This window comes from Staurois parvus, unplaced genomic scaffold (genome assembly GCF_062004578.1).
Source record: "Staurois parvus isolate SC_StPar_1 unplaced genomic scaffold, SC_StPar_1.0 ptg000147l, whole genome shotgun sequence".
Lineage (NCBI taxonomy): Eukaryota > Metazoa > Chordata > Amphibia > Anura > Ranidae > Staurois > Staurois parvus.
Window position 1 is genome coordinate 21,205,977 of NW_028317943.1, and position 21,821 is coordinate 21,227,797.

A 21,821-nucleotide genomic window follows, 5' to 3' on the forward strand; every position below is an offset into this window, starting at 1 on the left:
GTATGAATTCTGTGGCCCTGAGTAACAATTCTGTCTGTGCGAGTAACAATTCTGTGTCTGTGCAAGTAACAATTTTGTGTCTGTGCGAGTAACAATTCTCTGGCACTCAGTAACAATTCTGTCTGTCCCTGAGTAACAATTCTCTGGCACTCAGTAACAATTCTGTCTGTCCCTGAGTAACAATTCTCTGGCACTCAGTAACAATTCTGTCTGTCCCTGAGTAACAATTCTCTGGCACTCAGTAACAATTCTGTCTGTCCCTGAGTAACAATTCTGTCTGTCCCTGAGTATGAATTCTGTGGCCCTGAGTAAGAATTCTCTGGCACTCAGTAACAATTCTGTCTGTCCCTGAGTAACAATTCTCTGGCACTCAGTAACAATTCTGTCTGTCCCTGAGTAAAAATTCTGTGGCCCTAATAACGTTTCTGTGGCCCTAAGTAACAATTCTCTGGCACTGAGTGAAAATTCTGTCTGTCCCTGAGTATGAATTCTGTGGCCCTAACTAGCGTTTCTTTGTCCCTAAATAACGATTCTGTGGCCCTCATTAACAAGTCTGTGTCCCTGAGTAATGGTTCTCTGTCCCTAAGTAACTTCTCTCTGTCCCCAATTCTCGTTTCTGTGGCCCTAACTCTGTCCCTGTCCCTAGTACAGAGCGGTCTGCCTCTGTTCAATGACTGCAGGCAAATGAAGATTTCCAAAATGGCCGCTATATATACCTCGACCATTACACAGTGCTGGCTGGCTGGCTGCTGATTGGCTGATGCGATCACATGTCGTTGAGGAATGCATTATGGGGCAGCGCGCCTTGTCTGCGCGCCTTCCCCGACATCCCCGCTCCGTCGCCGCACATGTCAGCCGCCATTTTCGGAAAAATTTCGATTCGCGCGTCCGAATTAGGCTGTTTTTCGGATTCGGCACGAATCGAAATTTTTCCGATATTCGACTCGAATTCCACTTCGGATACTTCGATTCGCTCATCTCTATATATAACTTGATAGATGCCAGATAGATGTTCCGAAATTGCTTCCTGGGTTGCTTTTAGAGTGTGTTTTGGATCGTTGTCCATCTGTACTGTGAAGCGTCATCCAAACAACTTTGCTGCATTTGGCTGAATCTGCGCTGATAGTATATCTGTAAACACTGCAGGATTCATCCAGCTGCTTCTGTCTTCTGTCACATCATCAATAAACACCAATGACCCAGTGCCACTGGAAGCCATGCATGCCCATGCCATCACACTTCCTTCACCATGTTTTACAGTGTGCTTTGGATCATGAGCTATTCCAAGACTTCTCCACACTTTTTTCTTCTCATCATTCTGGTGCAGATCAATCTTAGTTTCATTCGTCCAAAGAATGCTTTTCCAGAACTGGTTTGACTTTTTTAGATGTTTTTTGGCAAAGTCTGATCTGGCCTTTCTATTCATCAGGCTTATGAATGGTTTGCACCTTGTGGTGAACCCTCTGTATTTGCTTTCGTGAAGTCTTCTCTTGATTGTAGACTTTGACAATGATACACCCACCTCCTGGAGAGTGTCCTTCACTTGTTTGGATGTTGTGAATGGGTTTTTCTTTACCATAGAGAGGATCCTGCGATCATCCGCCACTGTTGTCTTCTGTGGACGTCTATGCCTTTTTGTGTTGCTGTGCTCATCAGTGCATTCTTCTTTCCTCAGAATGTACCAAACTGTTGATTAGGCCACCTCTAAAGTTGCTGCTATCTCTCTGATGGATTTGTTGCATTTTTGAAGCCTTACAATGGCCTGTTTCACTTGCCTGAACAGCTGCTTTGAACGCATGATGTAGGTTCACAGCAAAAGATTCCAAATGCAAATACCACACTAAGAATCAATAAAGGAGTAGCCCACACCTGGCCATGAAACAGCTTTTGATTCAATTGTCCATTTACTTTTGGTTCTTTGAAAAAGGGGGGGTGGCTACTCTTAAGAGCTGTAATTCCTAAACCCTTTCTCCAATTTGGATGTACATACCCTCAAATTAAACCTGAGAGTGTGCACTTTCATCCCATATCCATTATATACAGTGGGGCAAAAAAGTATTTAGTCAGCCACCAATTGTGCAAGTTCTCCCACTTAAAAAGATGAGAGAGGCCTGTAATTGACATCATATGTAGACCTCAACTATGAGAGACAAAATGAGAAAAAAAAATCCAGACAATCACATTGGCTGATTTGGAAAGAATTTATTTGCAAATTATGGTGGAAAATAAGTATTTGACCAATATCAAAAGTTCATCTCAATACTTTGTTATATATCCTTTGCTGGCAATGACAGAGGTCAAACGTTACCTGTAAGTCTTCACAAGGTTGGCACACACTGTTGCTGGTATGTTGGCCCATTCCTCCATGCAGATCTCCTCTAGAGCAGTGATGTTTTGAGGCTGTCGCTGGGCAACACGGACTTTCAACTCCCTCCAAAGGTTTTCTATGGGGTTGAGATCTGGAGACTGGCTAGGCCACTCCAGGACCTTGAAATGCTTCTTACGAAGCCACTCCTTCGTTGCCAAGGTGGTATGTTTGGGATCATTGTCATGTTGGAAGACCCAGCCACGTTTCATCTTCAATGCCCTTGCTGATGGAAGGAGGTTTGCACTCAAAATCTCACGATACATGGCCCCATTCATTCTGTCCTGTACATGGATCAGTCGTCCTGGTCCCTTTGCGGAGAAACAGCCCCAAAGCATGATGTTGCCACCCCCATGCTTCACAGTAGGTATGGTGTTCTTTGGATGCAACTCAGCATTCTCTCTCCTCCAAACACGACGAGTTGTGTTTCTACCAAACAGTTCTATTTTGGTTTCATCTGACCATATGACATTCTCCCAATCCTCTTCTGGATCATCCAAATGCTCTCTAGCAAACTTCAGACGGGCCCAGACATGTACTGGCTTAAGCAGGGGGACACGACTGGCACTGCAGGATCTGAGTCTCTGGCGGCGTAGTGTGTTACTGATGGTAGCCTTTGTTACGTTGGTCCCAGCTCTCTGCAGGTCATTCACTAGGTCCCCCCGTGTGGTCCTGGGATTTTTGCTCACCGTTCTTGTGATCATTTTGACCCCACGGGTGAGATCTTGCGTGGAGCCCCAGATTGAGGGAGATTATCAGTGGTCTTGTATGTCTTCCATTTTCTAATTATTGCTCCCACAGTTGATTTGTTCACACCAAGCTGCTTGCCTATTGCAGATTCAGTCTTCCCAGCCTGGTGCAGGTCTACAATTTTGTTTCTGGTGTCCTTCAACAGCTCTTTGGTCTTAACCATAGTGGAGTTTGGAGTGTGACTGTTTGAGGTTGTGGACAGGTGTCTTTTATCTGATAACAAGTTCAAACAGGTGCCATTGATACAGGTAATGAGTGCAGGACAGAGGAGCCTCTTAAAAAAGAAGATACAGGTCTGTGAGAGCCAGAAATCTTGCTTGTTTGTAGGTGACCAAATACTTATTTTCCACCATAATTTGCAAATAAATTATTTCCAAATTAGCCAATGTCATTGTCTGGATTTTTTTTCTCATTTTGTTTCTCATAGTTGAGGTCTACTTATGATGCCAATTACAGGCCTCTCTCATCTTTTTAAGTGGGAGAACTTGCACAATTGGTGGCTGACTAAATACTTTTTTGCCCCACTGTAACTATAGCTTGAATATGTTTTGGTCAATACCTGAAAAAAACTAAAATTGTGCCTGTGCCCAAATATAGTATATGGACCTAACTGTATAGTGTGTGTCGAAGTTGTTTTCATCCTGAGGATATATAAGCACCTTTAAAGTCCTTCACGCTTTTGTTTCTATTTGTACATTACTTTTATCCATTTTAGTTTCATGATAATCCTGATTTTTTTGTGCTAAAGAATGTGTATGCCTTTCTTCCACATTTTAATAATGTTACTTTTTTTAAAGGAGGTCAGCAAGTAAGGGCCTGGTGGTGGATACTCAAACTAGTATAAATGTCAGATGGCATAACTTGCTGTCTTAACTGAAATGCAATCTACTCTGAAAGAAAACTCTGGATATGTTTCTATGTGTCTTACATTATTATTATTATTATTATTTTTATTATTATTATTATTATTATTATACAGTGTTTATTAAAAAGTTTGCTCAGCGCTGTACAATATAGTGGGGGACAGTACAATACAGTGAGACAATACAGTAACAAACAATATACGAGAGGTTCGAGGGCCCTGCTCTTTCAAGCTTACAATCTAGGAGGGAGGGGATAGTGGTACAGGAGGAGGTGATGTGGGGAGTGGAGTGGTGGGAAGAGTGGAGGAGATCGGCTGTTAGGTGAGGGTGGGGTAGGCTTCCCTGAAGAGATGGGTTTTCAGGGTGCGCCTAAAGGTGAGTAGGGTAGGTGACAGTCTGATGGATTGGGGTAGTGAGTTCCAGAGGATGGGGGAAGTCCTGGAGAAGTCCTGCAGTCGTTCGTGGGAGGAGGAGACCAGGGAGCTAGAAAGTAGGAGGTCTTGTGAGGAGCGAAGAGTACGGGTTGGGTGGTATTTGGGTATCAGGTCGGTAAGGTAGTTTGGGGCAGTGTTATGAATGGCTTTGTACGTCAATGTTAGTAGTTTGAATTTAATGCACTGGGCAATCGGAAGCCAATGGAGGGAATGACAGAGGGGGGTGGCAGATGCGGAGCGGTTGGTAAGGTGGATGAGTCTGGCCGCTGAGTTTAGGATAGACTGAAGCGGGGATAGTCTGTGATGAGGTAGGCCAGTGAGGAGGGAGTTGCAGTAGTCGAGTTGTGAGATAATTGTCAAGGTCCTACCTTTTCCCTGAAGTTTTGTTACTCCATGTGCTGGCGTCCATCTTGGATTCTGCTGTGCATGGTGGGAATCCTTTTATGCCTTCAGGTCTCTGAGGTCCATCCCCCAGAGGGGTGTGGCTGATGACATATAAGCCTGTGGCCCGCACATGCTCTTTGCACTTGTGTCTTGTGTCTTTGTCTTCCTACAGCTCTGTGTATACGCTCGTGACTCTTCTGGTATTCTGACTCGGCTTGTGATTAAGACCATTCTCTGTGTTTTCCTTCGATCTGACCTTCCGTTGCTGAACCCGGCCCGTGACCTGTGATTCTCTGTCTACTGTTCTGTACCGTTTTGTCCTGTTGTTGTCGACCCAGCTTGCCTGACTACGCTATTGTCATTCTCACCAGCTACACGCCATTGACGGCGGCCATTACCACAGCCGGGGTGTCTCGGGGGCCGCGACCTGGTACCTGGCTGCGTCAAGTCCATCCCCACCATCAGGGGCCCTGGTGAAGGGCAGCCTGGGACTTAGACTCCGTGCCCTGAGGGACTTCGGTCTATTGGTGGTGGTTGTCGTCAGCCAGTGCGTTACCCTGCCACTAGGCCTACCTGTCCGTTCCACAGCCCTGCCCTGACATTGCACAAGTGCCATGAATCCTGACGGTGCAGGTACGCCTTCGCTTCCAATGTTGGTCGCCAGACTGGATCAACAGGATCTCCTCTTGGGTCAGTTTGCTCATGCGTTGCAAACCCTGCTTGCAAGCACCGCGCACCTTACTCCTGGTGTTATTAGGCCGGTTGTCACTCCGGTGGTCGCTCCCGCTGCTGTTCCGCTGGTTGCGCCCAGAGGTATGACTGGTTCAGCCCCTCTTCCACAGCGCTTTGGGGGTGAGCTGAGTCAGTGTCGTGGGTTCCTCAACCAGGTGGGGATTTACTTTGAATTAATACCCCACGCTTTTCCGACTGAGAGGTCAAAGGTGGGTTTCCTAATATCGCTACTCTCAGACAAGGCCTTGGCCTGGGCGAATCCCTTATGGGAGAGGAATGACCCAGTGATTCACGCGTTTTCCGGTTTTGTCGATGCCTTCCGTAGGGTATTCGACGTACCGGCTCGCTCCGCCTCGGCTGCCAAGCTGCTCATGTCTATGCATCAGGGTTCACGGACCGTTGCCGAGTACGCCATAGAGTTTCGTACCCTGGCAGCAGAGGTGGGTTGGAACAATGAGGCTCTGGTGGCTGCGTTTTCTCAGGGTCTTTCTGATGCATTGAAGGATGAGATCGCAGCCAAGGAATTGCCTGTGGAGCTGGAGGCACTAATTTCCTTCCTGATCCTGATTGATACCAGGCTCAGGGAGAGGCCTTCACTCAAGGAACGCCTGCGGAGGCCTTCCAATCGACTGGCACCTGCGTTTTCTGTCCCACCCGTTCCTCCCTCTCCTCCCACGCCTCCTGGGGATAGATTGTCTGATGGTGAGCCCATGCAGCTGGGGTTTGCTCGCCTTTCCGAGGGAGAGCGGGCCGCTCGGCGTCGGGAGGGGCGCTGCCTGTACTGTGGCCTTGGTGGGCACTTTCGGCAGTCCTGTCCGGTCCGTCCGGGAAACGCTCGCACCTGAGATCCTGTCGGGGACAGATCTTGGGTGGAGTCTCCTCGTCCCCGGCGTTCCGCAGAGAAAAGCCACTGATCACCGTTGTCCTCTCTTGGGCGGAGGGCTCGGTGACGGCCCAGGTGTTGGTAGATTCTGGGGCCGGCGGGTTGTTTATGGACAGCTCGTTTGCTGCCCAGCACTCCATTCCCCTGCAGGCTCGAGTTACCCCATTGGTTCTCGAGGCGATAGATGGCAGGCCCCTGCAACCACCGCAGGTTACCCACGAGACTATGCCAGTTGAAGTAGCTATTGGGGCTGTTCACAGGGAGTTGGCCTGTTTCCAGGTGATTTCTTCCCCTCACTATTCGGTGGTTTTGGGGTATCCCTGGCTCCAGATGCACAATCCAACCTTCAATTGGCAAACAGCCGAGATTCTCTCGTGGTCTCCACAGTGTGGTGCCGGGTGCATCCGTGGGCCGGTTAAGGTGTTGTGTGCCTCCTCGGACTCTGCGTTGCCCACCGACTATGGGGAGTACCAGGACGTGTTTGATAAGGTACGCGCTGGTGCCTTACCTGCTCATCGTCCTTACGACTGCGCCATATCCTTGCAACCCGGTGCCACTCCTCCGCGTGGCAGGGTGTATCCTCTCTCGGTTGCGGAGAATAAGGCCATGGAGGAGTACGTTGCGGATGCGCTTTCCCGGGGGCACATTCGTAAGTCTACTTCCCCAGCACGAGCGGGCTTTTTCTTTGTTAAGAAGAAGGGTGGTGAATTGAGGCCTTGCATCGATTATAGGGGTCTTAATCGAATCACCACTAAGAATGCCTACCCGATTCCCTTGATTACTGAGTTGTTCGACCGCCTTAAGGGGGCAACAGTCTTTACCAAACTTGACCTTAGGGCGGCGTACAACCTCGTACGGATCAAACAGGGGGATGAGTGGAAGACCGCGTTTAACACCAGAACCGGTCACTACGAATACCTGGTGATGCCCTTCGGGTTGTGTAACGCGCCCGCAGTTTTTCAGGAATTCATAAATGATGTCCTGCGTGACTTGTTGCAGCAGTGTGTTGTGGTTTACCTGGATGACATCCTGGTTTACTCTGCCTCCATGGAGTCCCATATCCAGGATGTCAAGCAGGTGCTGCAACGATTACGTGAGAACGAACTTTTTTGTAAACTTGAGAAGTGCGAATTCCATCGATCCCAAGTTGCCTTTTTAGGCTACATTATTTCTGCAGAGGGATTCTCCATGGACCCTCAGAAGGTTTCGGCGGTTCTGCAGTGGCCTCGTCCCAATGGTCTTCGGCCCATTCAGCGCTTTTTGGGTTTTGCCAACTACTATCGAAAGTTCATCAGGAACTTCTCCACGCTGGCAAAGCCTCTCTCAGACCTAACCAAAAAGGGCAGTAATCCTCACGAGTGGCCATCCGAGGCCATCGTAGCTTTCGAGGCTCTGAAATCCGCCTTCGCTTCGGCTCCGATACTGTCTCATCCCAATCCTGGATTGCCCTTCGTCCTTGAGGTTGATGCATCCGAGACGGGAGTAGGCGCTCTCCTGTCTCAACGTAGGTCGCCCGATGGACCCCTACTTCCCTGTGGGTTCTACTCCAGGAAGCTTTCCTCTGCAGAGTGCAACTACCAGATTGGAGATAGGGAGTTGTTGGCAATCATTCTGGCTCTCAAGGAATGGAGGCACCTGCTCGAGGGCTCTGCGGTTCCAGTCCTCATTCTTACCGATCATAAGAACCTGACTTATCTTTTGGAGGCCAAAAGATTGACACCCCGTCAGGCCAGATGGGCCTTGTTCTTGTCGCGGTTCAACTATGTAGTCTCCTATTTGCCGGGTTACAAGAATGTCAGGGCTGATGCATTATCGCGGCAATACTCTGAGTTGTCCAGGGAGGACTCTGAGTCAACCTCGGTCATACCTCCGGATCAGATCCTGGCTGCCATTCGCACCAGTCTGACTTCTCCCCTTGGGGGGCAGATTTTGGCGGCTCAAACTGACGCTCCTCCCGAGAGACCGGAGGGTAGATGTTTTGTACCCGAGGGGTTGCGCACCCGTCTGCTGCGTACCTACCATAACTCCAAGACTGCCGGGCATCCGGGGAGGAACCAGTTGTCTTGGGTCGTCTCTCGGTTGTTCTGGTGGCCAACTCTCCGTGCCGACATCGCCTCTTATGTAGCGGCATGTTCGATCTGTGCCCAGAATAAATCTCCACGGCATCTTCCAATGGGTCTTCTGCAACCCATTCCCAATGGGGAGCGTCCTTGGTCACACCTAGGCATGGACTTTATTGTAGACCTCCCTGTGTCTCGGGGTCATACGGTCATCCTCATGGTCGTCGATCGTTTTCCCAAAATGTGCCATTGTATTCCACTCAGGAAATTACCAACATCGCAAGAACTGGCCACGGTCTTTTCCAGGGAGATTTTTCGCCTGCATGGGTTGCCCAAGGTGATTGTCTCGGACCGCGGGAGTCAGTTCGTGTCCAGATTCTGGCGCGCCTTCTGCTCCCAGTTGGGTATTAGTCTCTCCTTTTCTTCAGCCTACCACCCGCAGTCCAATGGGGCTGCGGAGCGTTCCAATCAGGCCTTAGAACAATTCCTTCGGTGTTATATCTCGGACCATCAGGACGATTGGTCCGATCTCCTGCCTTGGGCAGAGTTTGCCAGGAACTCAGCGGTCAACTCCTCCTCCGGGATTTCTCCCTTCATAGCCAACTATGGGTACCAACCCGCGGTATTACCTGAGAGGTTCTCACCACAGGACATTCCGGCTGTGGAGAACCATCTTGCTGCCCTGCGTTCTTCATGGGGGCAGATCCAGAGGGCTTTGAGGGACTCGGCTCAGCGTCAGAAGTTCCAGGCTGATCGCAGACGGTTGCCCGCTCCTTCATACCAGGTCGGTGATCGGGTGTGGTTGTCTACTCGTAACCTCAATCTTCGGGTACCCACACCCAAACTAGCTCCCCGTTTTGTCGGTCCTTTTCGCATTCTCCGCAAGGTGAATCCGGTGGCCTATGCTCTTGTCCTTCCACCTGGGATGCGGATCTCCAATATCTTTCATGTATCACTGTTGAAACCTCTGATCTGCAATCGCTTCACTACCTCTCTGCCTCGGCCCCGTCCCATTCGGGTTGACGGTCATGAGGAGTATGAGGTGAGCCGGATCCTGGACTCTCGATTGGTGCGCGGAGGGTTACAGTTCCTGGTTCATTGGCACGGTTATGGTCCCGAGGAGCGTTCCTGGGTTCCCTCCGCGGATGTCCATGCTCCTGCCCTCCTCCGCGCTTTTCATACCCGCTTTCCTCAGAAACCTTTTGTTGAGCCGTGGAGGGGGAGGGGCCCTTGAGGAGGAGGTACTGTCAAGGTCCTACCTTTTCCCTGAAGTTTTGTTACTCCATGTGCTGGCGTCCATCTTGGATTCTGCTGTGCATGGTGGGAATCCTTTTATGCCTTCAGGTCTCTGAGGTCCATCCCCAAGAGGGGTGTGGCTGATGACATATAAGCCTGTGGCCCGCACATGCTCTTTGCACTTGTGTCTTGTGTCTTTGTCTTCCTACAGCTCTGTGTATACGCTCATGACTCTTCTGGTATTCTGACTCGGTTTGTGATTAAGACCATTCTCTGTGTTTTCCTTCGATCTGACCTTCCGTTGCTGAACCCGGCCCGTGACCTGTGATTCTCTGTCTACTGTTCTGTACCGTTTTGTCCTGTTGTTGTCGACCCAGCTTGCCTGACTACGCTATTGTCATTCTCACCAGCTACACGCCATTGACGGCGGCCATTACCACAGCCGGGGTGTCTCGGGGGCCGCGACCTGGTACCTGGCTGCGTCAAGTCCATCCCCACCATCAGGGGCCCTGGTGAAGGGCAGCCTGGGACTTAGACTCCGCGCCCTGAGGGACTTCGGTCTGTTGGTGGTGGTTGTCGTCAGCCAGTGCGTTACCCTGCCACTAGGCCTACCTGTCCGTTCCACAGCCCTGCTCTGACAATAATAAGGGAGTGAATGAGCTGTTTAGTAGTGTCTGGGGTTAGGAACGTACGTATTTTGGAGATGTTGCGGAGGTGAAGCCTGCATGAGTTTACCAACGATTGGACATGGGGTTGGAAGGACAGATTTGAGTCTAGAGTGACACCTAGGACTTTAGCTTGGGGGGTGGGACTGATGGTGGCGTTGTTGGTTGTGATGGAGAGGGTGGGGGGGGGGCGCAGGCTGGGGGGAAAATTAGGAGCTCAGTTTTGGAAAGGTTTAATTTGAGGAAGTGGAGTGACATCCAGTCTGATATGTCGTTCAGTAGGCAGGTGATTTGGGTGGAGACTGAAGGGGTGAGGCGAGGCATAGAGAGGTAGATTTGCGTGTCATCGGCGTAGAGGTGGTAGTTGAAGCCGTGGGAGTGTATCAGTTGGCCAAGGGAGGAGGTGTAGATGGAGAAGAGGAGGGGCCCGAGGACAGAGCCTTGGGGGACCCCAACAGAGAGGGGAAGAGAGGGGGAGGTGGCAGCGTTATAGGTAATGCTGAAGGAGCGTTGGGATAGATAGGAAGAGAGCCAGGAGAGAGCAGAGTCTCTGATGCCAAGGGAGTATAGTTTATTAAGGAGGAGGGGGTGGTCAATTGTGTTGAAGGCCGCGGAGAGGTCGAGGTGTAGGAGGACTGAGTAGTGGCCATTAACTTTGGCGGTTAGCAGGTCATTAGTGATTTTGAGTAGGGCGGTTTTGGTGGAGTGTAGGGGACGGAAGCCAGACTGTAGTGGATCGAGGAGGTTGTTGTCATTGAGGTGGGAGCTTAGGCGATTGTAGACTAAGCGCTCAAGGAGTTTGGATGAAAATGGCAGCAGGGAGATGGGTCTAAGGTTGCTCAGGTCGGTGGGGTCCAGGGAGAGTTTTTGAGTATGGGAGTGATGTGCGATCTTCAATCTCTCCCAGTATAAAGGGAGAGATTGAAGATATGGGTGAGGGAGCGTAGGGTGGAGGAGGAGGGAGACCAGAGGAGTTGTGTGGGGACAGGGTCAAGGGGACAAGTGGTGAGGCGGGCTTCTGAGAAGACCTTAGTGACCTCTTCAGTGATAGCAAGGCTGAAGGAGCGGAGTGTTGGGGAGGTTTTAGTGTGCGGGATGTTAGGTGTGGTGGGGGTCAGGGCTGTTACGAGGTCAGAGGAGGGGAGAGTTGAGGGGGTTATTGTGGTAGGGAGGCTAGGTGGGGAGGTAGATTGAGCATTGGCGATGTCTTTACGGATTGCGTCGATCTTGTTTTGGAAGTGGTTGGCAATCTCGTGGGCAGTGAGTGAGGTACTGGGTGGAGGTGGGGGGGGAGAGTAGGGAGTTGAAAGTGGAGAAGAGCCAGCGAGGACAGGTGGAGAGGGTGTTGATGAGGGTTACGAAGTAGGCTTGTTTGGTGGCGTGGAGGGAGGAGGTGTACATTGCAATTGCCATCTTGTAGCAGAAAAGTGGAAAACTAAACATTCATAGACATCATTGGCCAATGAGGCATGATTTGACCTATCTCTGTCTCCTATTACATTAAATGCTGTCATGAACACAAACACTGGACATGTCAAAAATGTGTTTATTTCTAAGTACAGTCACTTGTCAGTTGTCTTTGCAGGCCCCAGGCCTGGATAGGAGCACTACACTCTTTCTTGCAGAGGCCTATATATTACGGTGGTGCAGATGTAATTAACATAAGGTCACAACTACAGCTGAGGCCAGTACAACAGGGATGCCCAGGCATTTTAGCTGGTGCACAGGGAAACCTACCCTTTCTGACTGGCTCATATATCTGATCTCTACTGCTCATATCCCCAATTCAACTTCTCACAGGATGCTCCCAGGGATAGACAAGGCCTGAGTGTCAGTGAACCATTGTAGGGCTTGACTGCTGTGCCCAACTGCCTGCAACCTTTAAAGAACTTCACCCACTCTGTCTGCAGATGATTACACTCAGTATTACACGGATGCAAAGTGACTTTCTTTTACTCTTTTAAAGTGCAGAATTTCTTTTTAAACAGTTAGAACATGGTACATAACTTCACTGCAAGTTTGTATTCAGTTGTCCAAAATCTTTGGTAGTGTTTAGCCCAAACATACAGATAGGGTCTTCAGCTATGGAAGAAAACTCCCATTTTGTAACTGGTCTCATCCAAGGGTAGGGCTACTGTGTGTTAGTATGTCCCAAAATCATGGCAATGGGCCTCACCATGTGTGCCCCTCTCCAATTCTCCATGACGCACCCTGCTTCACCTCTGGGTGGAAACAAACATCTATCTAGGTTGTAACCCCCCCTTAAATATTTATGGCGTATTATTTATGTAAAAGTTACAAATAAAACATGCCCCTGTATAGTGCATATGATTGGTGGATATATCTGTCTAAAAACACTGTGTTTCTCTTCACAGACTTGTAATACTGTATTTGTTGATTACTTCCAAAAACATCTCCTCATCATCATTGGAATTGCATTTGGACTTGCAGTGGTAGAGGTACTAATATTAATCTATTAAAACTGTAGCTGACAAAAGTATTTAGTGTGTGTTTCAAGTTAGAACAGCAGTATATTTATATTGCACCTGTGCCCAAATGATTGTCATTAAATATTTACATATTCTTAACACGCAGTTAAAAAGCTTTAACACAATACAAGAGGGTTAGGAGGGCCCTGCAGATGCTTTAGGGGCCCTTTCATTATTATTATTATACAGGATTTATATAGCGACAACAGTTTGCTCAGCGCTTTACAATATAAAGGGAGACAATACAGCAACAATACAGTTCAATACAAGAGGGTTAGGAGGGCCCTGCAGATGCTTTAGGGGCCCTTTCATTATTATTATTATACAGGATTTATATAGTGCCAACAGTTTGCTCAGCGCTTTCATATGGACTGCGCTAGGTTCAATCAGTAGGGGACCCATAAGAAGATCCCCTACTGAATTGGTGATAAACATTACATTACATTTTTGCTGCATTTAAAAAGCGGAGCTTTTTGGACCCTTATTTGTTCTATAGTTGCTGGCTGCAGGGCTTCAAATTTCCCGCCCACACATCTTCTCAGGCACAGCACTGGCTGGGAATAGGAGTGTGGGTGGGGCAGACAGGAGGAGAGGGTCGGTAAGAGGCAGTGCATATTGAGCTCTCCGTCCTCTCCTGTCTGTGCAGGGAAGGGAGGAGGGGGGAGTGTTCTTGCTAGGCTGAGTGAGCTGCAGACAGCTTTTCCTGTTGGACAAAGCACTCTCTTACCTTATAGGACCCCCCATAAATTTTGGCTCAGTGCTAGAGGCCGCGTTCCATAACTAGCTTACTCAAGACATTGGGAGGGTATTCCTGTTGCCATGGAGTCCAGCAGGAAAGGAAAAATTACAGTAAGTATTTGATAGGAAATTTCCCATTTTTTTGACAGACTTTGGGAATAACTAGCCACACACACGGGTTGGCAGTTGCTGAACAAAAACGTTTTAATTTGCACTATCAGCAGACAGGGCTCTCAAACCAAAATTACAGAGGATAAAGAGACAGGCTCAACACAGTAATGAGCCATAAAAGTGTTCATTGAGGAGCATGAGGCTGGCCATTATACAAATTATCTCAGGGGCAACATGCTGCAAAGCCACCCATAATGTAGACACATTCCTTTTTGAGTGTGCAGTCACCGCCGCCTCCAGAGACGTCAAGCAGTTAGCTCTGTAAGCCAGTCGGATGGACTGAACAATCCATGCTGCAATCTTTCTGGATGAGGCATGATCTCCTTTGTTCTTCCCATGAAAGAGAACGAACAGGTGATCAGACAGTCAAAGGGGAGCTATTGCTTGCAGATACAGCTTTAGAGTTTTTCCTATATCTAGGGGGTGTATGTTGGTACTGCCAGACGTTCTGAATGTTGGTACAACAATCTCCTGGTTTTCATGAAAGACTGATGTTGCCTTGGGATTTGAGTCAAGCATAGGTATGAGTACTACCAGCTCTGGGAAGAACATTAAGAACGGTTCTTTACACCCGAGGGCTCCGATTTTGGAAACTCTTTTTGCCGACGTGATGGCCACTATGAAGGCAGGCTTAAGGGAAAGCTCTGTAATTGAGACTGGCCTTGTATGGTCCATCCCAGCTTCTGAGTGAAAATAAAGGACAAGAGGAATATTGGGGAATCTTGGCTTTCTCTGAGGTCTAAGTCTCACAGCTCCTCTGAAAAACTGATGGACAAGAGAGTGTCTGCCACAGGGTGCCCTGGTGAAGACTGATATAGCTGACACCTGTACTCTGAGGATGCTAACTGATAAAGCAAGGTCTAAGCCTGTTTGCAGGAAACCCAGGATATTCTGAACTCTTGGATCACTGTATGACCCACCAGTAGCAGACATGTATTCTACAAATTCCAACCAGGTTCTCCAATAAACCTTTGATTCTGCTAATTCTCCTGGCATTCATCAGAGTAGCGATGACTCCAGCAGAACAGCCTAAGGCCTCCAGTCTCCCCCTTTCAAGAACCAGACCATCAGATGTAGTTAGGAGGTTTTTCTCTTGGCCCTGCTCCATTCCTCTGTAATGATCTCCCCTAGTTCCTCCAGGACCGGGAAATTTGAATGTTCTTTTATGAGATACTTGAAAAAATTTCCTCTGCTTAGAGGGAGACTCCACCGGCTCTTCCCACTTCAGGGCTTCCTGCACCACAGGCGGCACCACGGCAAAGTCAAAGTCTACATAGAGATCCTCTTCATCCACCTCACTGTCTGAGGCCCTAACCAATGAGTGATTTGGCTGGCAAGGTTCCAGCACATCATGGCCGTCCTTTGTAGGGAAGCACACCAAATCAGATGATAGGCTACGGGTGCTGCTAGTACCCAGCTCTCTAAGGGACACTTGTTCTGCCTTTCTAAACAAAGACTCCACCTGCTGGTTGCCACTCTCTCTTTCACCAACCGCATAACATGGCTCACAAAATGACTTGCCCTCTGGGACCCTCATCCTGAGCAAGCTTTTCCCTCAAAGTGGCTGGTGTGGTGAGTGCAGTGCCTGAAGGAGGATTCAGAACTTCTCCTGTGATGAAGCCCGTACATGTGGTGAACCACCAGATGGCGCTGACCGGAGCAGAGAGCAGCGGTCTGCAGATGTGCTCCAGCCACCATGAGAGGCCATAAAGACATTAGAGCCAGGGAAAGAAAAGGGCAAAAAACAAGAACAGACACATTAACTGCTGCCATGTAAACAGTAGGAGAAGATATACATCACCCTGGAGACAGCACCCATTGGCCAACCTGGAGCAAGGAAGATACTGCTGCATTCATTCCAGGTGTTACAAGACCACCCACTAATAGCTAATAGGTTATCCAGCCAATTGCTGCATGTCCGCCAATGTCATGGCCTCAGTTTTTCATGGCACTGAATCCTTCTGCCCTTTTTCCACCCCGCTAATAGCTGGAGACTGCTGGAACTGATAAGGGACACATCTATTCATGTCTTCTGGGAAATGCTGAGCCACCAGGCCTTGGTTGCGAATGCTATCCTGAGCGAAGGCACACAGCAAGACTCCAAACTAAGTCTTTGGTCCTAGTAGGAGGACAAATAAGAAACGTGGCCTCTGACACTAAACCAAACTTTATAGGAGTGGGGTCTTATAGGGTAAGAGAGGAGGCATGGCTAAACCCATACATATGCTGCCATGGAGTCTGTCAGGAAATTTTGTTTATATTTATTCTTATGTTAAGTTTTGAATCACCGTAGGATTGCATGTGTATTGTACAGCACGGATATATACTGTAGTAATATGGAATGTGGTATGTGAATGTTTAACACTTAGCAGCGCTATACTTTCATAACTGACATCTGATTTCATTTGTGGGAACATAAATTGGTGTATGAGCAGCAGCTATTCCTTTTGTTCCTTCTTTAGTTTAGCATTTATTATTGCATTTCTTCACTTTCTTTATTATTTATAATTATTTTTTAAATTTTGTTTGAATATTATAGTATTCACGATTCAGGTTCACAGTATACTTCACACACACTAACTGATAGCGCAGGAGTTTCACATTAGTATTTTGTCTGGATATATGCCCCTATAACTCTCTGTCCACCTGCACTCAGACAGGGAGAAGGATGGACAGCACTTAAGCAGGTTGGTTGTGATGTAGTGCACATTTGCTGAACATTCTAACATTGGAGCAGAGTTAGCAGATGGAGGACAGTCTGCAGGTTGGGTGTGTTAAACCAAAGTTCTTGACAACATTGTGTTACTTTTGCAGTGCAGGCCAAAGGATGAGTTGCCTGCCAGGGTGCAAAGGCTGTACGGTCTGGTAGGGATGCTCATATCACAAAACTTGCTAGACAGAATACCATTTTTTTACAGTAAAAGCAGTTCTCATATATGCTTTTGGCTCATTGCCTGCAAGTATCCAATATTGTGTTCATATATAATATTCATACACTTGTCTTGTCTTGTCTTTCCAGCTTTTTGGCCTTGGATTTTCTATGACATTGTACTGCCAAATAGGAAAGAAATGAGGAAAATATGAGACACTGCAAGCTGATCTAGAAAGTAACCTGGTTGAACGCTCCTGTAATTGTTTTATGTTGTAATGTTATAAATATACTGTATGTTCAATACAATAAACTGTAGATATACATGACATAGATAGAAATGTTTTTTATAAGTCATATTTAGCAGTCACTCATAGTAGTACTAACTACTTTAGCAAACCAGCTGACAATCACTTGTTACTCTTGCTCTGTTAAATCTAATTAGCTGTTGTAGATTTCTGCAGTTTGCACATCATTATTTGTTTAGCATTATAATTATTGTAAGTTGGGCACAAACCTTGGCAATTTGGACTAAATATATAATAAAAATTGCATAAACAAAGGTTACCTTTGATGAAAAGTGCACATCACAATAATTAGTACATCACGAGGCAGCTGAAATGATACGCATATTTTGACTTTTCCTATAATAGTCAAGGTGAGGGCCCACCTCCTTTCTGCAAAATCGCCCTATTGGTCCTTTAGTGTCATTGGTTGTTTCAATAACCAGTACAAAACAGGATGGAGCAAGATCATATACTTGGCTTGCATTGTTCAGGTATGCCACTGGCTTATTTTAATTTTCATCCACAAAAAGTTAAAAAACAACTTTGGGGCAAAGCAGGAATTCTCAGGTGTCTACACCTATCTTCGAGTGTGTTTTTTTTGGGGTTTTTTTTTTTGTGAGATCCGCAGGACCCTCAAAACCAAATGTGATCATATATGCAAATAATGACACACAAAATTAATGACTAGCTTCCCTAGATAGAAAGCATCCTTTCCTATCTCTTTAGCTCTGGGTCCTTCTGCATGATGGACGAGCTCAACAATCAACAGCTACAACAAAATTAATGACTAGCTTCCCTAGCTAGGAAGAGTCCCTTTCTATCTCCTTAGCTCCTGGTCTTTCTGCATGATGGACGAGCTCAATAATCAACAGCTAGATATGACCAGCTAGAGGTGACCAGCTTTTGATTTTGTGAAGTTTGGTAGGTATTGTCATGCCATCATGAAAGCACATTGGTAGACATGTAAAGGCCCTTGGGTTTGTACAACCTTAAGTTTGTGAACTCGTTTATTTTAAGTAGACCCATAGGTATGCTTATGCAATGGTGTTGGTTCCTTAAATGAAATATATGCATCAGTTTAATTTTCCTCTTTTCAGTTTCTTCAATATCAACATGTATTGAAAACAAAACTCTTTATTGAAAACTGTTTGATTAAATATAACTACCCTTCATCAAGGGTATCTTTAAAGCTCAACTCCAGGTATGGTTTTTCTTGCATCATTACATTGGTCCGGCTTGGATAAAGCTAAGTTTACATATTCCATACCTGTGGGACTGCTGTGGAAGCAGAAAATCATTGTAGGAGTTCTCTGATTGGATGAGGTGGGAAGCAGTGTGGTGAAGTCATACTCTCCACCTCATCCAATCAGAAGCAGCCTTGTATTCTTTGAAAAAATACAAGGTGTTCAATAAACGATGGCTATCCTGAAAGAGCAACCCACTGCAATCACTATCCAAAAGGGCAGCCACTTTGGTCACACAATCTTGGTTGAAGGGAGGTATTAGCCAATCCAAACTTTGATTACTCCTTCATCTGTTGGTCAACTAGCAGTATAAGGACCAACCAACAGCATTTTTTAAATGGAAAAAAATGTCCTACTAGCCATTCTCTTACTTTCTATTTCCCTCTCTCAAGAAGACTTTTAATATAGCTTTCAGTAAACATAACAGAAAAAAAGAATGTGGACAGGGTTGCAGAAAATCATCTTTTGCTGTAATACAATACATATCAATGTATGACATGTACATTCCTAAAACTTCATCATAGGCCTGTCAACAGGTTGAAGTTCCACATATAGCACCAGGTATCTCTGGCAGTGCACCCTGTCATCAGGCTTCCAGTCTCAGAATGTACACTTTGGAGTATAAACCATAAACATACAAGTGCTCCACTTTCCAACTGCCTATATATTGACAGGTGAGGAATGCATCCCTTCATTCCACCATCTGGTTTTCTAGTTGGGATAGTTTGCTACTCTGCAATGGACCTGGTGCAAGGGACATTTAATCTGTTGACATACCTGTGATCAAGTTTTATTTTAATGGCAATACATTGGCCTTCCTATTATAGTAAAATGTGTTTTTTTTTCTCATCTACTGTCGTGCTTTAGTACTATAATATTACTTAATATGTGATAAGCTAGCACAGAATGTAGTTTGCTAACATCCAGAGTGTAAGGTCTCTGTAAACATTTTATAGCTTTCAGTTAACATTTCCTTGTGCCTTCAGGTTATTTCTGTTTTATGCATAAAAGGGTTAGTTCAACTTTTCACAAAAAAAAATGAAAAAAGTGAACTAACTCACAACATCCTCTCCACTCCTCTTGTCTCCACTGAAAGCACCTTATATGATCCCCATCTTTTGACACTCTTGCCAGTCAGTATAGCGGCACAGCACTTTAAAACTTCACAAAAAACTTCACAAAATACAGCTGGAGGCTGCATAGCAGAATAATGCTCATTGATTAAGACTAGCCATTTGACCATGCTGACCAATGAGAATCTTTGCTTTGTTCTGGGATGCCATCCTGAAAGAAAGGAGCCTCAAAAGGATTTTCAGTGGTCAGAGCGTGCTTGTGGCTAGTATTGACCAATGAGTTCTTGCCATTGCTTGCATCAGGCTGCTACAAAGCCTCTGGCATTGCGTAGTGAGGTTTTAAAGTGCTAGAACCTTAAATCGACTGGCGCAGGCAGCGGACGTTGGAGATGGGGATGGGGAAAGTGTTGAAAGTTATCTCACCTTTTAATTTGTTGAGAAAAGTGATCTAACCCTTTAACTTGAATGTTTTTATTATGTATCACATTATTAGGCAATTGTTATTATTACAGTTTATAAAGAGTAATTTGATTTTGTATTTCTAAAATAAAAAACTCTTTTAAAACAATTCAACATTTTGTAAAATACATGTTTACATTTTTTTTTACATTATTGTAAAATTGTGCATTTATAAACACTGCTCATAATATGGCAAAGCTATGACTGTAAAAGACTCTACAGTACACAAATGTAGAATATTTTAATATCTTAGTTTCACCAACATTATTTTTTAAATTTGTTGTCAAGCCTTTTAATACAACTATACAGTAAAAAGTTTCTGCAAGTGCTAGGAAGACACGCTTACCTCCACCATGGAACTGGTGCATGGTTCCAGATTTTGCTGACCACATTTCTTCCAAAATAAAAAAAAACCACACCTGAATCTCAAGGCACATGGATCTTGATTTACTGCTGTAAGATTAGTCAGAAATGTACATTTTGCCTAGTGGATCATCTAGATAGTAAGGATATCAGTTAATGGGTTTACCGAGTCATTGGTATTCAAGTGCAGAGAAGGAAATACAGGGCCTCCCATCAAGTCAGTAAAGATATTGCTTCTCTAGTAGGTCAAGGCTCCTTTCTGTCAGGATGGAGCCCAGCCACCCAGAATGCAGGGGAAGGTTGCTGACAGTGGCAAACTAGATAGGTAGGACAGATCCACTGTTAAGATGGAGGGGCATTTTCAGGAAGAAATAAAATGAAGGTCTCAGCAGGTCTCAGGTTGACAACTTATTAGGTAATTTTAGTTTACTCTTGAATTGAACAAAAATTGTTTAACTCTTTATCATCAAGATTCACATATCTTAAGTAAAATTTGAAGTTTACCGGAAATACAGTCAGAAAAATTGGTACGTTCACAGAGCTTGAAATTTGTAAGTTTTGGAAAAATGTTAGAAGAAGACCTATACAGTATCTGCCATGGTACAATAGCATGAAACAGGTCAGTCAGGGACCTGAATTCATTTTGCAACTCTGCAGTCTTCACCTGTGTCCAAGTTACAGGAGTGCTGTGCCTAATCACCTCCTGACATTTCAAGCTGCTCACCTTAAGGACAGACCTCTAAATTACAGGAGGTCTGAAACAGCATATGTATCATCCCAAACTTCCAGCTCATCAATGCAAAGCAGTATCAAGAGTTAAGCTCCAGATGGTTTTAAAGATCACCAGAGCTCAAAAATACAAAGGGGAACTTTCATAGTGTTCATCATTGTACAATATTTATTAGAATTGCACCAATGCCAATAAAATACATAGATAAAACAGATGTGTATTTTCAATCGTCAATATGTGTAGACATGTAATACTTCGTAGGATTGATCCAGGTACTCAGTATGGTGCTCTGCAGGGATCAGCAGCTAGATCCCCATAGCAGCATGCTGACGCCATCAGGCAAACTCCACCTTACATGTTACGTCCTTGATGGGACTTCCTCAGAGGGTGAAGACATAGCCTGACGTAGCTGCTGATAAAACTCTAGGTAACCTTGGTTACAAGCAAAAAAAGCTCTGCATTCATCTCTCTTGTATGCTCATATAATTATTGGGTTTAGTGTAGGCACACCACTAGGTGCCAAGAGATTATATATATCCTTGCACAAAGCTTTTTTTTTTTTTTTAAATCAAGAAAAGAGTTTATTAAGTGTAAAAAAAAGGTCATCCAGCGTTCACAATTATTACGAAGAGCTTAAAGAAATACAATGAGCATGCACATGTACATGGAATTATCACAATAATAAAGATACTGGCCAAATATACTGTAGCATATTAGCATTCTGAAATAGCAAGAATAGTACAGCAGCACACACTACCATGAGACATACAGAGGCACTGGGTCATAACCCAATAGGAGAGTAACTATAGGAGTCTATCCAATACAAGATCAATGGGGGATAAACCCAGTTTAGCTAACCAGTTATTCCACATCTAGTAAAAATGTTCAGAGCATCCCTGCTGCTGAAAAATAAGTTTATCTAGGTACAATTGCACAAAGCTTTTTTTTTTAATCTTTTTGCCGCACTATTTTAACTTTTTGTATATTTCACTAAGTATGAATAACCTTTTTAGTGCTAGCTTGCTT

At 45.8% G+C, this 21,821-nt stretch overlaps 1 protein-coding gene across 1 annotated transcript in view; it reads left to right on the forward strand.

Annotated features, from left to right (window-relative positions):
* The window catches only part of TSPAN8 (tetraspanin 8), a 56,740-nt gene extending 36,929 nt beyond the window's left edge, over positions 1 to 19,811 (forward strand). Inside the window, exons 7-8 of the mRNA XM_089674105.1 lie at positions 12,748 to 12,831; positions 16,790 to 19,811. Of these exons, the coding sequence (XP_089530231.1) occupies positions 12,748 to 12,831; positions 16,790 to 16,843 (138 nt within the window). The 3' untranslated portion in view covers positions 16,844 to 19,811. The remainder of the gene's footprint in view (positions 1 to 12,747; positions 12,832 to 16,789) is intronic.
* The last annotated feature ends 2,010 nt before the right edge of the window (positions 19,812 to 21,821 follow it).